General features: G+C 41.6%; 1 protein-coding gene across 1 annotated transcript; it reads right to left on the bottom strand.

Annotated features, from left to right (window-relative positions):
* Nucleotides 1–13,492, bottom strand: LOC132765467 (organic solute transporter subunit alpha-like). Its single transcript, XM_060759749.2, has 7 exons — nucleotides 13,426–13,492; nucleotides 10,786–10,937; nucleotides 8,121–8,194; nucleotides 5,391–5,546; nucleotides 4,277–4,388; nucleotides 3,041–3,293; nucleotides 1–453 (listed from the first exon to the last, which is right to left on the bottom strand). Exons 1-7 carry the CDS (start codon nucleotides 13,490–13,492, stop codon nucleotides 11–13), a joined length of 1,257 nt encoding a protein of 418 aa, XP_060615732.2. The 3' UTR covers nucleotides 1–10.
* Between the last annotated feature and the right edge of the window lie 1,660 nt (nucleotides 13,493–15,152).

Consider the following 15,152-nt stretch of genomic DNA (forward strand, 5'->3'; position numbering starts at 1 on the left):
GCAATTGCATTTATACCACAGTGATATCATCAGCATCCACTTTGACAACCTGTGCTTGTACTTTGATTCCAGCCGATGCCGGTTCAACCCCAATTTTTTGAGAAGGCAAGCTTGGCTTAAGTCCGTATGCATTTGCGGCTCCCATTCTCTGGCTACCCGCTCCCCAGCTTTCCTGCTGTCTGGCCTCCGGCTCCCCAACCATGAAATCAAACCGATCCAGCGGAGAGTGCTCAATTGTATACAGAGACTCCTCGGGGAGATAGGCAGTGTTTGTTCCCTTTATGGATATCTCATCTGCTGGGCTGCTGTCCTCAGAATGGGGCCCCTCAGTTTGAGATGCACGGTGTCGAGGAGGCTGCCTAGTATCCGGTTGGGGTTCAGCTCTTCGGAAGGAGTAACGGGCAAACAGGCCAATAAAAAACATCTCCACGGCCAATGAATAGTAGTAGATCACTGTAAAGGTAAATACATTTTTAAAGTAATCTATATAAATAAAAATGTAATGTTCGTTTGTGGGATTAACATAACTCAAAAACCAATTTGGCCACAACACACCTACTAACCCAAGGAGTGACCACCACTCAAAATTTTTGATTTTGTCATTTGGGAGTTATAGTTGCTGGGATTTGTAGTTCACCTACAATCAAAGAGCATTCTGAACTCCACCAATGATGGAATTGAACCAATCTTGGCACACAGAGCTCTCATGAACAACAGAAAACACTAGAAGGGTTTGGTGAGCATTGACCTTGAATTTGGGAGTTGTAGTTCACCTACATCCAGAGAGCACTGTGGACTCAAACAATGATGGATCTGGATCAAACTTGGCACAAATATTCCATATGCCCAAATATGAACACAGATGGAGTTTGGGAGAAATAGACCTTGACATTTGGGAGTTGTAGTCACTGGCATTTATAGTTCACCTACAATCAATGAACATTCTGAACCACACGAACGTCAGAATCGGGGCAAACGTCCCACACAGAACCCCCATAACCAACAGAAACTACTCAAGGCCACCCAGTCCAACTCCCTTCACCAGGGCAAGAAAACGTAATCAAAGCCCTCCTGACAAAGAGCCATCCAGTCATAGCTATCCATAGATATATATTATTCACTCACACATAGATTTGAAAGGGACCCCTAAAGAAGGACAATGATATGTTGCATGTTCCAGAGTGGGCAAACCAGACAATCACTACATTAGCACTGACAAAGAAACAACAAGAAATACTGTTTACTGACAAAGAAATTACATATATTAGAAACAAACACTTTCTCATCACATTATTTTCCATATCACCAGACCGAGTCACAGCAACGTGTGGCAGGGGACAGCTAGTTCTTACAGTAAAATCTTTATGTTCATATGATTTCTCAGGCATGCAAAAATAAAGTGAAAAGCATGACAGCAGATGCAAACTTTTGATTTCTAAAAAAAACCTTTGTAAAGAGGCTGGATGGCAATCTTTCAGGAGTGTTTTACTTGTGTATTTCTGCAGAGCAGTGGGTTGGACTATTTGGCTCTTGCAATCTGTTCTAACTATGATTCTATGAACCCACATACAGCTTTTTTAAAGCAAGTTAGTTTCTAGTCTATATAAATAAAAATGTAATGTTCGTTTGTGGGATTAACAGAACTCAAAAACCACTGGACGAATTGACACCAAATTTGGACACAATAAACCTCTCAGACCAACGCGTGACTATCACTCATAAAACATTGAAAAAACACAGCAAAAAAGACTTTAAAAGCCAAAAAACAAAAAATACATTACAATGCATACGCAAAACCACATATATACGCAAACATACAAATATATACACACATGTATGCATATACACACACAAAACACATATACACAGAAAGGGGGAAGAAAGGAAGGAGGGAAAGAGAGAATGAAGGAAAAAAAGAAAGGTAGAGAAGGAAATAAAAAATGAGAGAAGGAAGGAAAGAGAATGCGAAGGAAGGAGAGAAGGAACGAACGAGAGAAAGAGGGAGGGAAGGAAGGAAGGAAAGAGACAAGGAAAGATGGAACCAAAGAGCAAAGGGAGGGGGGAAAGAAACAGGTAGAGAAGGAAGAAAGAAGAAGGGAAAGTACAAGGGGAAGAAAAAGAGGGAAGGGAGGAAGGAAGGAGGAAGGGAAAGGAAGGAAGTGCGAGAAAGAAAGAGAGAGAGAAAAAGGGAGGGAAGGTTGGCCACAGCAACGCATGGTGGGTAAAGCTAGTTCTTTCTATAATACTAAAATCCAGATAGATGTCAAAATGACTCTAGCCTGATCTGTTTGAACATTTTCTTTGTTGCTGTGTGCCTTCAAGTAATTTCTGAGTTATGGCGACCCTAAGGCAAACCTCTCATGTATTTGTTTTGGCATAATTTACCAGCCATTAGGATTTCTGTGAGCTGAAGGCCAAAACATCTGGGGACCCACAGGCTGAGAACCACTGACATAATTTGTTCAGAGGTCATTTGCCTTTGCTTTCCTCTGAAGATGACAAAGTGTGATTTGCTCAAGGTCACACAATGGGTTTCTGTGGTCAAGCAAGGAGGTCAAGCACTTAACCATTACAGCACAAGGGTTTATTTTCTACCTGAAAGAAAATATTTACAGATAGGCTTAAGTAAGGAGATGCTGAGGACTTACTTTTTATTGGTTTTGTATGGTTTTATATTATATGTTGAATTTTTTAAATTGTGTTTTATGTTGTTGGAGGCATCGAATTGTGCCGACTGTAAACCGCCTTGAGTCACCTTCGGGCTGAGAAGGGTGGTATATAAACACGTTAAGTAAATAAATAAATAAAGTATAGGCAATAGGATCTATAAGCTAAAACAATCCTGTATTCTTGGAATCACCCTTATGTTTTTGTCCACACTGGTGGGTAGGTCCCAAGAAGTCTTCTGCAATTGAGTTTGTCCCTTGGGCCGAAAGGATTTTCCCCCTCTTACTTTGCTTCTAAGTTGTTCCTTATAAAGAGTACATCTCTAAACCAGTAAGCTTTCCCAGTAAGGACCCTCCCCATGAAGGCCACTTACCTTGAGCGCGAGTGACAGGCGACAGAGGCGGGCTGCAAGGGATGGCACCCACCGCTCCCATGGTTTCCAGGATCCCGCTCTGCAGGCCACAGAGAACTAGAACCAAGATGATGCAGACAAATTTGGAGCGCAAGCTGTAGCCAGCAAGCGCTGGCTTGGTGGCCTTGTAGAAGAGCAAATAGCCATAGAAGGAGAGGAAAGTGGAGATGCCGATGATAACATTGATGTAGGAGTTGGGGTTGGTGTAGCCCACCTAGGGGAAATAAAACAGTGAAATCACAAGAAGTTCACAGTGGCTCTCCTAGAAATTAATACTTAGGCTTCATCCCAGGCAATTTGAATGGTACAGCAGAAACCTCTCCATTTGAGAAAGCATAGATTGAACCTCTAGTTCTTCAGGTGCTTTGGACTACAAGTCCCACAATCCTTATGTTCCATACCTGGTAAAACTATGTCTCATCAGCTTCCTTACTTTCAATTGCTTCCACTCTCATAAACATGACCACTGACAATCTGATGGGAGTATGGCGACAGAGAAGCATCCAGCTATGTTCTCCTTGTTTGGTGCACAGCACCGAGGCATCTTTTGTGAGCTTCCAGGGATCTCTCACAGGTCTGCAAATGTGACTAAAAGCTGTATGTTCAAGAATAGGGATGTGACTCCTCTCCTGTTTCTCTGGTTCAGTATTTGCCAGAAAATTGCTGTCTACAGCAGCCAAAAAGTGGGTTTAAAGTGGGGACAGGGGTTGGTTACTGTGTGAAATCAGTCAAATTTTTGATTCCTGCAAAGACCAAAATGGGAGAGGTGGGACTAAACAGTTCGCAGTTTGGGAGTGATCCTGGACTCATCGCTGAGCCTGGAACCCCAGGTCTCGGTGGTAGCCAGGAGAGCTTTTGCACAATTAAAACTTGTGCGCCAGGTTGGGGATGGGTCACTGCCTTTGAAGACTGCCTGGAAATTTCAACTAGCCCAACGATCGGCAGCCAGGTTGCTCACCAGAACAACGTACAGGGAACATACCACTCTGTCCAGCTCAGCTTATTGGAAACAACACCAGTCCATGGTTGAAGGGGAATGGGTCACTGTCCCCATTACTGTATTAAGTCCCCTACCTGTCTTATAAATGGAGGGTATCGTAACCCAATTCTTTGCTTAATAAGGATGTGCAATGTTAGCTCAAGCGTTCAATAATCTCTAGCCTCTTTGCCTTTCAGCTATGATTCAGACTCACTCACATCACCATAGTCATATCTCTCATCTGTCCACAGTATAAGGGTGACAAAGAAGAGAATGCTCCGGATGATGGAGAGCTGGTACACAGCCAGTGTCATGCATCGCAGGTTGGTTCTGCAGAAACGAAAGAAGCAAATGTGAGTTATTTGTCAGAGTGTCGAAAGAAGGGAGTGGGGGAAATAAAGGATTGCCAATGCTTATCTTCTGTATACTGTAATGTAAGACTTCAACTAAATATTTTCAGATCATTGCTATTACTATTGTTGTTCAGCATCAACTCATGTTGTTCAATGGATAGATAGAAAACTAAGGTAGATCACATCCACAACACTATGGTAATCTTTTTGGTGGAATTAAAAACATACATGAGCAGAACGAAAGATAGAAAATGAATACACTTAAAGCTTTCAGACACGAAACAATCAAGGCCAGTTAACACCTCCTAACAAATGATTCCCCCAGGCAAGAAGCAGACAGGCTTTGAAGCTGCAAGGCTGTTCAGTGCTAACCAAGGTGGCCAATTGCAACATTCACACTTGCCTCAAACAGGCAATATTTATTTATTTACCATATTTATATCCTGCCTTTCTCACCCCAGAAGGGGACTCAAGGCAGTCTAACAGCAGGCAGAAACAATGAACAGTTGCAATTAAAACCAAACAATTAGAACATGAATTATTAAGAACAATTATTAAAATCACACCAACAAAAATATAATCCATATATCTGTGGACATTCCACAGATATATAAACCCCACTTGCCTAGTTTCCAACAGACCTCACAACCTCTGAGGATGCCTGCCATAAATGTGGGCAAAACGTCAGGAGAGAATGCTTCTGGAACATGGCCATACAGCCTGGAAAACTCACAGCAACCCAGTGACTCCAGCCATAAAAGCCTTTTACAACTGGTTGAGTATCCTGTATCTGAAATGCTTGGTGCCAGAAATGATTTGAGGGTTTTGTTTTTTTGTTTTTTTTTTGAGATTTTGGAGCATTTCTATTTACATATACTTCGATAATAAGATATCTTGGAGATAGGCCCAAGTCTATACCTGAAATTGATTTATATTTTATCTATACCCTATACACATGGTAACAAAGACAAGCTCCTACCGGTTGACTGCAATCTCAGGAAGACAACAACAGCAGCAACACGGGAAAGGGTTTGGAGAGACACGCTGTCCTGCCAGCTGGTGGAGCATTCGATCTGAGCCACCAAAGAAATCTCGGATCAAAGTGAGGAATTTCCAGAGGGTGATAGAGTGGTAGCTGCAAGCACAGGGATAACAGTATTATAGAAACATGGGAACCAGAAAAGCAAATCACACTGGAGCTGTCAAGGTTGTCCAATTTCAGTTTGTTGACTGAGACCAAGGAGAAGCTGCCAGCCCTTCCCCAATTCACATACAAAACCTAAATGGTGCTGCAGCATGGCAAGATAGTAGGCTAGTTTGTTGTTGTTGTTCATTCGTTCAGTCGTTTCCAACTCTTCGTGACTTCATGGACCAGCCCACGCCAGAGCTCCCTGTCAGTCGTCACCACCCCCAGCTCCTTCAAGGTCAATCCAGTCACTTCAAGGATACCATCCATCCACCTTGCCCTTGGTTGACCCCTTTTCCTTTTACCTTCCATTTTCCCCAGAATCATTGTCTTCTCTAAGCTTTCCTTTCTACTCATAATGTGGCCAAAGTACTTCATCTTTGCCTCTACTATCCTTCCCTCCAATGAGCAGCTGGTCTTTATTTCCTGAAGTATGGACTGGTTGGATCTTCTCACGGTCCAAGGCACTCTCAGAACTTTCCTCCAACACCACAGTTCAAAAGCATCTATCTTCCTTCACTCAGCCTTCCCTATGGTCCAGCTCTCACATCCATAGGTGTTTAACTATGTGGATCTTTGTTGCCAGTGTGATTTCTCTACTCTTCACTATTTTATCAAGATTGGTCAGTTGAAGGAAGCCTAAAAGTTGTGTGAGAACCAGAATGGTGTACCTAAGACTCTGTGAGACCAAGGACTTCATCCTGCGGATGTAGGGCTCCATTTCAATGTGTTGCAGAAACAGATCCCCACAGGAGTCCCATGGAGGCCATCACATAACATAAGGCCACTTCCGGTGGGGCTCTGTTTCCACACCACATGGAAACAAAGCTCCGGGTCTGTCTTCAGGAGTTAGGTGCTACCCAACTCCAAACAACGCTTTATGAGCTCCTGGTAAATAACTTGCTCCTATTTTTAATCTCATTATAGCTTTTAACATTTTATCCTGTACATCTGGCCTGCACACTGTTTACTATGTTTGTGTTTTTTGTTTATTGTAATGCTATTTTGTTATTGATTTTTAAAATGTAATTTTGATGGTGTTGCTTGTTGTTTATGTTTTGGTTTTATCTTGATGTAATATGTTGTTCGGGCTTGGCCCCATGTAAGCTGCTTTGAGTCCCCATCGGGGAGATGGTGGCGGGGTATAAATAAAGATTATTATTATTATTATTATTATTATTATTATTATTATTATTATTATTAAAGCAGCAGAAGATGGGAAAAGGACATGGGATGGCTGGCCAATCCAGAAGACGGGGAAAGACGACAGGGAACGAAGTAAGACAATTCCCTTCGCTTTCTCCCAGCTCATGGGATGAAGTTACATTATTAAAATCCCTGCACAGCCATAGAAATCCAGTGGGCTAGTTGCACCTCTTCAGTCTGAGAGGAGCGAATTGGCAAACTCTCTGCAAAAATCATGCCAAGGAAACTCTATGACAGGATCACCACAGGATGCTATAGAAATGACTTAAATGCACACAACAAAAGTTGTTTTGTTTTTTTTTGGTTTTTTGTGGCACACACAATGCAGTTATCCAATACAGGAGAATGGGTGCTGAATTTAGGTATGTTACTCTCAAACTGCCCCACAAAATCTGTCACCTAAGGAAATTCACATCTTTCTACCTAGTAGTAAGGCTGCTTTTAGTATCTTTTTAGAGAGAAAAAACTAGGATATAAATAATAAGAATAACAACGACACCAAGCCAGCCTCAATAGCCAAGGAGAACTCAATTGGTTAAACATAACAAGATCTTGGCTCAGCTTTGACTTTTTGTCTTTCCATTTGCATGTAGGCATGTTATCACATCTCTCTTTCTTTCTTGAGGACATGGACTTAAAGGGAGTGCATGTTTCAGGCTCAGGTTTGATAAGATTGCACCCTCTTTAAAGAGAGATAAAGGAAAATCTTAAAATGCTGCGTGTTACGAAGTTTGAGACAATAGAATGAAAGCTATTATAGATACAGGGAATGTATTCTACAGATCCTGTTTCAGCAGGTCCTCTACTTAGTTTCAAGATGGCCATCCAGCTGATGTGAATCCAATGCAGTTTTCTGAATCAGCACCACAAATAACTAAACCAAATCTAAAGTTGACCAAAAACTGATTCATAACCCTTTTGGTACTCATGTTGGAGAGTGGCCCCTGGTCAAAAGAAAGGTTGGGAACCACTGCTGTAGATAGTTGAATCTGTGGATACAGAGGGTTAGATGTAATAGACGTTTTCGATGAAGACGATATATGTTGTTTGTCCTGGAAATACCAGCCATTATTTCCTTGCTTCTTCAAAAGGAGATTGTGCCTTTTTGCAATTTAAAAGAGAGGCAACAATTCAGTTGATGCAAGGTTCTTCAGCCCAAAGTCCTTAACTGAAGAATAATCAAATTCTGCAGCCATCCTGTAGCATTTTGAGAATAACAGACCACAAACAAAACTGTTAAGCTCTTCCTGCCTATAACTTCCACAGGGTAACTTTTCTCCCACATCCCCTTCCCCACTTGAATCCAAATCAACTTACATGGATCCTACAAAGCTGCAAACAAAGAAGGCTCGAGGGATGAACAAACCAATGAGGGAAGTGAGGCTGAACACCTGTTTGAAAAAGAGATTGGTGAGGATATTAACACCACTTTAGTAAGCATCCCACCTACCTTTAGGCTATATACTAGGCCTGGGCAATTTGTTTCTAAAATCAATTCGTTTTTTGGGTTTTTTTGCGTTTCGATATTTAAAAGAATTCCGAAATTTTTCTTTTAAAAAGTTCAATATTTACAAAATTTCGTAAATGTTAAAAAAATTACAAAACATTAACGAAACAAATACGAAACAATAACGAATCGATTCGTTAATGGCGGACGCGACCACGCAATACGCTAAAAAACCTCCAAATGGAACAGGGGGAACTTCTGAAGCTTCCCTCTCCCTCTGTTGTTGACTGTTGGTGTGATATTATAATTTTTTTCCACTAATTAAACAAAAAACAACTATAAAACTTGCCCCAGACATGCGGAAATAATAACAAAACGACCTCAAACCGATAACGAAACGAATACATAACGAATCCGAAGCATTTACGAAACAAATTTAAAAATTCGTTTTGTTTTTAAGTTGCTCCAGAATGGTTCGTTATCGCTTCGTTATAAAAAAATAATGAATTTTTAACGAATTACGAATTAACGAAACAAAACCGCCCAGCCCTACTATATACACCTGTTTCATAATCTCTAACATTTCATAGACAAAAATGAGGACATCATTGGTCAAGTAACATAAGAGTTTGGACAAGCGGCAAACATTAATAAGGAGGATAATCTGAATTATGTGACAGTGTAGAAGGGGGCTAAAAAGTCCAGTAGTGGGGCAAAAAAGTGATAGTCCAGGAAAAAGTGACCAGTAAAATCATATCTTTTATATTTTGGTGCAGCTGTGTCATTAAAAACAGTGCATCATGGACAAACATTTTGGAAAACATTTACACAATTTGTAAATGTATCTCCTTTAGACATTAATGACTGCATATTATTAATATGCATTGCAATGTATGTTTATGTTGATGGAGAATAGCATGTATTAATAAGAAAAAGTTTTGTGCTATCTGCAAGATAAACATTATCCTCCGTTTCGCGTACACAGATTAAGAAAAATATGAAATACAAAACATACAGTGTGCTGTCACACTCAGACGCTATAACGTTAAAACTGAAATGTGCTTCTCTCTTTATCTGGTCGAACTGCTGGGGGTCTTTCTTTGAAGCAATAACTCAATACTTTCAGCAACTGATGCCAGTCAAGATATGAACATTAACAAAATATTTATTTCCAAAGTCCTTGGCAGACTTGGCACAGCTTGATAAACTTACAACACAAACAGTCAAATTGGGAAACCATAGAGATGTTCTTTCTTTCCCTTTTCTGCAATTACCTTTCTCCAAATGGCAGAAAAAATCCTGGGATCTTTCACCCTAACTCTGAGCTGCTATGGTTAGAAAGACCAGGTCTTCCCCTATCTAAGCTCAAGGTTAGCTTTGGAGATGAAGTAATGCTCAATAGTATTCAATAACTATTTCTCTCTATTTCTCAATATCTATCTATAACTCAATCAGCTTCTCTATCTGAATTGCTTTTCTTAATAACTCAATTTCTTTCTTTGTCTAAATAACTCAATTGCTCAATTGTTCAATTACTCAATTGCTATTCTATCTATGTATCTCAATTTCTCAATTGTACTCACAATGGCTTTTCAGAGCAACCTGTCTGACCAACAGCACATCTGAGGCTTTTTTCTCTACTGAAGGAGGCAGGGAAGATTCCAAAATGGAGATCTCAACCCCAGGAAAAGGGGTGGACTCCTAACCCAAAGAGATACTTTCTAAACCAATAACTGCAGAGGGTCTGCAGCCTGGCTTTCCAGACTCTGATACTGTTTAACTTCCAGGGTGCTGCTGGGTCTATAGCAACCCTGGGGAAATGCAAAGGAATGCTATCCCATGCAGCTAAAAGACAACGTAAACCATGCTCCTGGAAGACAGAACATACAGTCTGTTCAAATTTTAATTTGTGATGTTAAGATGTACGCTCAGTGACCTCCTCTAACAAAGGGAATGTCTGTTTCAACAGATTTTATGATATTCAGGGACAACAGTATACAATATGCATCACAATGAAACAAAATCCACAAAAGAGTCAACCGAAGTGCAAAAACAATCATGCAAGCCTTTGAAGTTTCACTGGCTTCTTCATCAAGCAAAAGACGTTCAAAATCATGCAGGTGAAGGTTTAGAAAGTAACAGAAAAGTAAGTTATTTTGCCACTGTTGATGGAGACTAAATTTTACTGCCCTTTGTTTCTATCCCCACACAACCCAAACAACTTATCAGCTGGCTTTGTGAAATATGGGCATTTTGTGCCTGGAAACATCTATGATTTCAGACGTTTTTTGAAAGGGCACCATTCCCCACTCTACCCATATGCCATTTTGTGAAAATAAAAGAATAAATACTGTTTAAATTGCTGATGTATAAACTAACCTCCAAAGGTTGGTGACCCCTTTTACAGCCTAGTCCTCAGTATATTTCATTTAGGAGTCCCATCTTTTTTATTTACTGTGTTGACGATTACATGGTATTGGAAGCAGATGATGAGATAGATAAGATAAAATTGGTGGATTCATATCCTGTTCTTACCGGATAGACTCCCAGGATCCAGAGTGAAAGGCTGGTGCGGTGGGAGCTCTTGCCATGACGCAAGAAGAAGCCTATCTGTTCCAAGAAGAGACCGACCTGCACCAAACCCAGGAATATTGGTACCAAGAAGATCCAGATTTGGCCCTTGATGACTGTGACAGAAAGAAAGTGGTGTGAGTCAGAAAGAAAGAGAATAGCTTTCCTTTGCTCCTCCATTATGTGAACTGAAAGTCCTTCCTATTAGATACTTTGAGGAAGGCAGCTGGGTTATCCTCAAGCACAAGATATCATGCATATGGTCAACAATATTTGCTTGTTACTTTGTCATTTTTCTAAGGTGAAATTGCAAACAATGCCATACTGCCCAACTTTTCTTGGACAGAAACTGGAATACCTGTGGCCAAGCAACCTCAGACTGTAGTAGAATAGAACAGAGGAACTTTATTATCATTGTACACTGTAAAATGAAATTAAGTGCTATCCCCAATCACATATATATGTCCAAATCTATATAAATAAAAATGTAATGTTCATTTGTGGGATTAACATAACTCAAAAACCACTGGACGAATTGCCACCAAATTTGGCCACAAGACACCTATTAACCCAAGGAGTGACCATCACTCAAAAAAAAAAGTTGAGTTTGTCATTTGGAAGTTGGAGTTGCTGGGATTTATAGTTCACCTACAATCAAAGAGCATTCTGAACTCCACTAACGATGGAATTGAACCAAATGTGGCACACAGGACTCCCATGACCAACAGAAAATACTAGAAGGGTTTGGTGGGCATTGACGTTGAGTTTGGGATTTGTAGTACACCAACATCCAGAGAGCACTGTGGACTCAAACAATGATGGATCTGGACCAAACTTGGCACAAATATTCTAATTTTTTTTGTCGTGTCAGGAGCGACTTGAGAAACTGCAAGTTGCTTCTGGTGTGAGAGAATTGGCCGTCTGCAAGGACGTTGCCTAGGGTGATTTTGATGTTTTTATCATCCTTGTGGGAGGCTTCTCTCATGTCCCCGTATGAGGAGCTGGAGCTGATAGAGTGAGCTCATCCGCCTCTCCCCGGATTCGAACCTGCGACCTGTCGGTCTTTAGTCCTGCCGGCACAGGGGTTTAACCCACTGCGCCACTGGGGGCTCCATATATTCCATATGCCCAACTAGAAACACAGAGGGAGCTTGGGGGGAATAGATCTTGACATTTGGGAGTTGTAGTTACTGGGATTTATAGTTCACCTACAATCAAAGAGTATTCTGAACCCCCCGAACTATAAAATTGGGGAAAAGTTCCCGCACAGAATCCCTATGACCAATAGAAAATACTTACCAGGGCAAGAAAAAAACAGGACAAGAAATACTGTTTACCCATAAGCATAAAGAAATTACATATATTAGAAACCAACACTTTCACATTACTTTATTTTCCAGATCACCAGTTTGGGCCACAGCAACACGTGGCAAGGGATGGCTAGTTACAAAATAAGTACCCATCCTTCCACATTCTAATATCTGTTATGCAACCCCTAATGGCACATCAGTATAAAACCACAGAGTTCGATATAGCCACAGCTTTGGGATAAAAGCTCTTGCTTACCCTATTTGTTTTTATAATCCTATACCATCTGCCAGATGGTAACAATTTTTTAAAAAGAATATTCAGGGTGAGATGGATCATTAAGAATATTTTGAGTTTTCTTAAGGCAACGGGAATTATACAGCTCTTTCAGAGAGGGGAGAGGGCAACCAATAATTCTCCGGGCAGTAATGGTAATCATTTTGTAGTCAAAACAATGGTTATGGACGAGAAAGTCAACACAAATTAGCAGAATCCGCAGCACTATGCTTTTGCATGAATTTACTGGGAAGATGAGCGCAAAATATTTTTGCAGATTGAGCTGCATTTGCACCAAAGGAAATAAGCTGAGGAAAAAGGGGTGAAGCAGCAGGAGGAAAGAGAAATAGGGACACACAGCCCTATATCCCAGAATATCAAGGCAGCAAATCTCACAATATTTGCTTTGAACTGGGTTATCTGAGTCCACACTCAGATAATGTGGGATTTCCTGCCTAGATATTCTGGGATATAGAGCTGTGTGGAAAGGCCCAGCAAGTCACTCAGGACTATCCCTGTCAAATTGAGTCTGTTGGAGGCAGGCATGTAGCCGGGGGGGGGGGGGGGGGGGGGGGGGGGCGCTCGGGGGGCTTCAGCCCCCCCCCCCCAAATTTTCATGGTGGTTCGCGAAAAGGCCTTATTGGTGCATTATTTAAACTGTTATGTTTATTCATATCATGATCTGATCACCATACTCAATATATCCCATATGCATGGGGGTATTGGGGTAATGATACAAAAGGTTTGCTAGGCTAGACCCTCTTTCACTCAGACTCAGCCCCCCCCCCCCCGAAACTCAGTCCCCCCGAAACCCCCCCTGAAAAAAAATTCAGCCCCCTCCGAAACGAAATCCTGGCTACGGGCCTGGTTGGAGGTATGCAATTACGGAGTCAAACCCCGAAAGAGCACTGATTAAAAAGTGTTCTGTATCTTACATCTAACCTTTGGTTATCGTTCATCCTTCCCAGCCACACCCTCACCCCGATGTTTCTCACTTTTCTGCACTATCTGCATTCTTACCTTGAAATATCTCAGATGACAAAGGGAACTGATCGTTAGAGAGGGAACAGTTTGACACACGCACCATTTTCTTCTCATCAGGGCAGGTGTCTCCAGGTGCCCAACCACCAATAATTTCCTCTTTTTTCAGTATTAGTCACTGAATTAATCATTGACATAAACCAGGAATAGGTGTCTTGACAACAAGGCCCAAGTCCACTTCTCTCCACCTGCTGGGGATTCCTGAACAAGGTGGCTATGTACATCCATATTTGCGTAGAACAGTGGTTCCCAACTTTAGTCTTCCAGTTGTCTTGAACTTCAGCTCCCACAATTCGTGATAGTTGGCCAATCTGGCTAAGGCTTCTGGAAGTTGAAGTCCCAGACACTTTAAAAACCAAATGTTGGAAACCACTGTCTGATAGGGCGAGGAATTTCAATGTTTTAGTACTATGCATTGATAGGAAGGATGGAGATTCTGGAGGTGTCGAGATAGAGCATCAACTTCCATCAAGTCCTGTTGATGAGGGTCAATGGGAGCCCCCTGCTTCCAAGTTGATCTGCAGCAGGGAGTTCCGCAGTTCCTGGATGTCCAATTCGGACAGCATTGCCGGGAATGTGGCCACAGCAGCAGCTTCAAAAAGAGACTCTTTTTGTGTCTTGCTTTCCTCCCCTTGCCCTAAAATTGTAACAAATCCCCCAGTAAAATATCTTTTAATCGTAACCTTTTCCTCTCCATAGTGCTAAGACTAACTGCTATCTCGCTTTTCACATTCTCGGCTCCTACGCTCCAGGAATAACCCCTTTACCCCTGAAACTTCATGTGGAGACCAGCTGATAGCGTTCCCTGGTTCCATTCTGCAATGATGTTTCTGCCGCCATCCCGCTGACCTTGGCTGGCATTGGATTTATAGTTTATCTTCCTTCAATGAATGGATCCCAATCCTAGGCACTCCCTGTGACCCTCAGCATACCTCCCCATGAACTCTTGTGGACATCTCCCCCTTTTGCATCAACTCCTTAGACTTTTATCAAACTTTTGCCCACTTTGGAAAATGTCAGAGGTAGACCTCACTACCTCTGAGGATGCTTGCCATAGATGCAGGCGAAGCGTCAGGAGAAATGCCTCTAGAACATGGCTCTATAGCCCGAAAAAACCCACAAGAACCACTTTGGAAAACTTTAAAAACTTTTTGGAAACTTTTTCCCTTCAAACCCCATGGACTCTCGCTATGATTTATGAACTTTCAATGGACTCTGGTGGGTGGGATGGGCTGATATGATTTCTTCCCCCCATTATATGAATGTATCCCCTATGGTCCCCCTGTATGTCTTCTTTTCCCCTCATATCCCTATATGTAATATAAAATACAAAATGCCACCTCTTCGTGAACCCAGCATCTCAGGGCTACAGGAAAAACCTCACATTTTCTGAACCCAACTAATCTTGCATGGACAATAGGACAATGGGCATAATCCTTCAGACCTCAGAGTAACCCAAGTTAGCCCATCTGAAGGATATGCCCCATTGCAGGTTTAATCGCTCCTCACAAAGGGTGACATCCTGCCTGCAGAGGATTTAGTTGTCACTACAGCCTCTTTCTTTGTTTCCGTTCCTCCAGCTGATACCACAGTCAGATACCATCACTAAATCTATATCCCAGACCTAAGGATTACAAAGGGTCTGATTTTCAAGTCAGACGAAGATGTATATTTCAAGCACTCAAGATAATAAAGAAGCCAGCTTG

The sequence above is a fragment of the Anolis sagrei genome, chromosome 2 (genome assembly GCF_037176765.1).
Source record: "Anolis sagrei isolate rAnoSag1 chromosome 2, rAnoSag1.mat, whole genome shotgun sequence".
NCBI classification, from domain to species: domain Eukaryota; kingdom Metazoa; phylum Chordata; class Lepidosauria; order Squamata; family Dactyloidae; genus Anolis; species Anolis sagrei.

Coding starts and splice junctions, on each gene's coding strand:
- LOC132765467 (XM_060759749.2), bottom strand. CDS start 13,492: ATGGTGCGTGTGTCAAACTGTTCCCTCTCTAACGATCAGTTCCCTTTG. Junction 8,195..10,785: donor GGATCCTGGGAGTCTATCCG/GTAAGAACAGGA, acceptor TTTTTCAAACAG/GTGTTCAGCCTCACTTCCCT. Junction 3,294..4,276: donor AGAGATATGACTATGGTGAT/GTGAGTGAGTCT, acceptor TATTTCCCCTAG/GTGGGCTACACCAACCCCAA.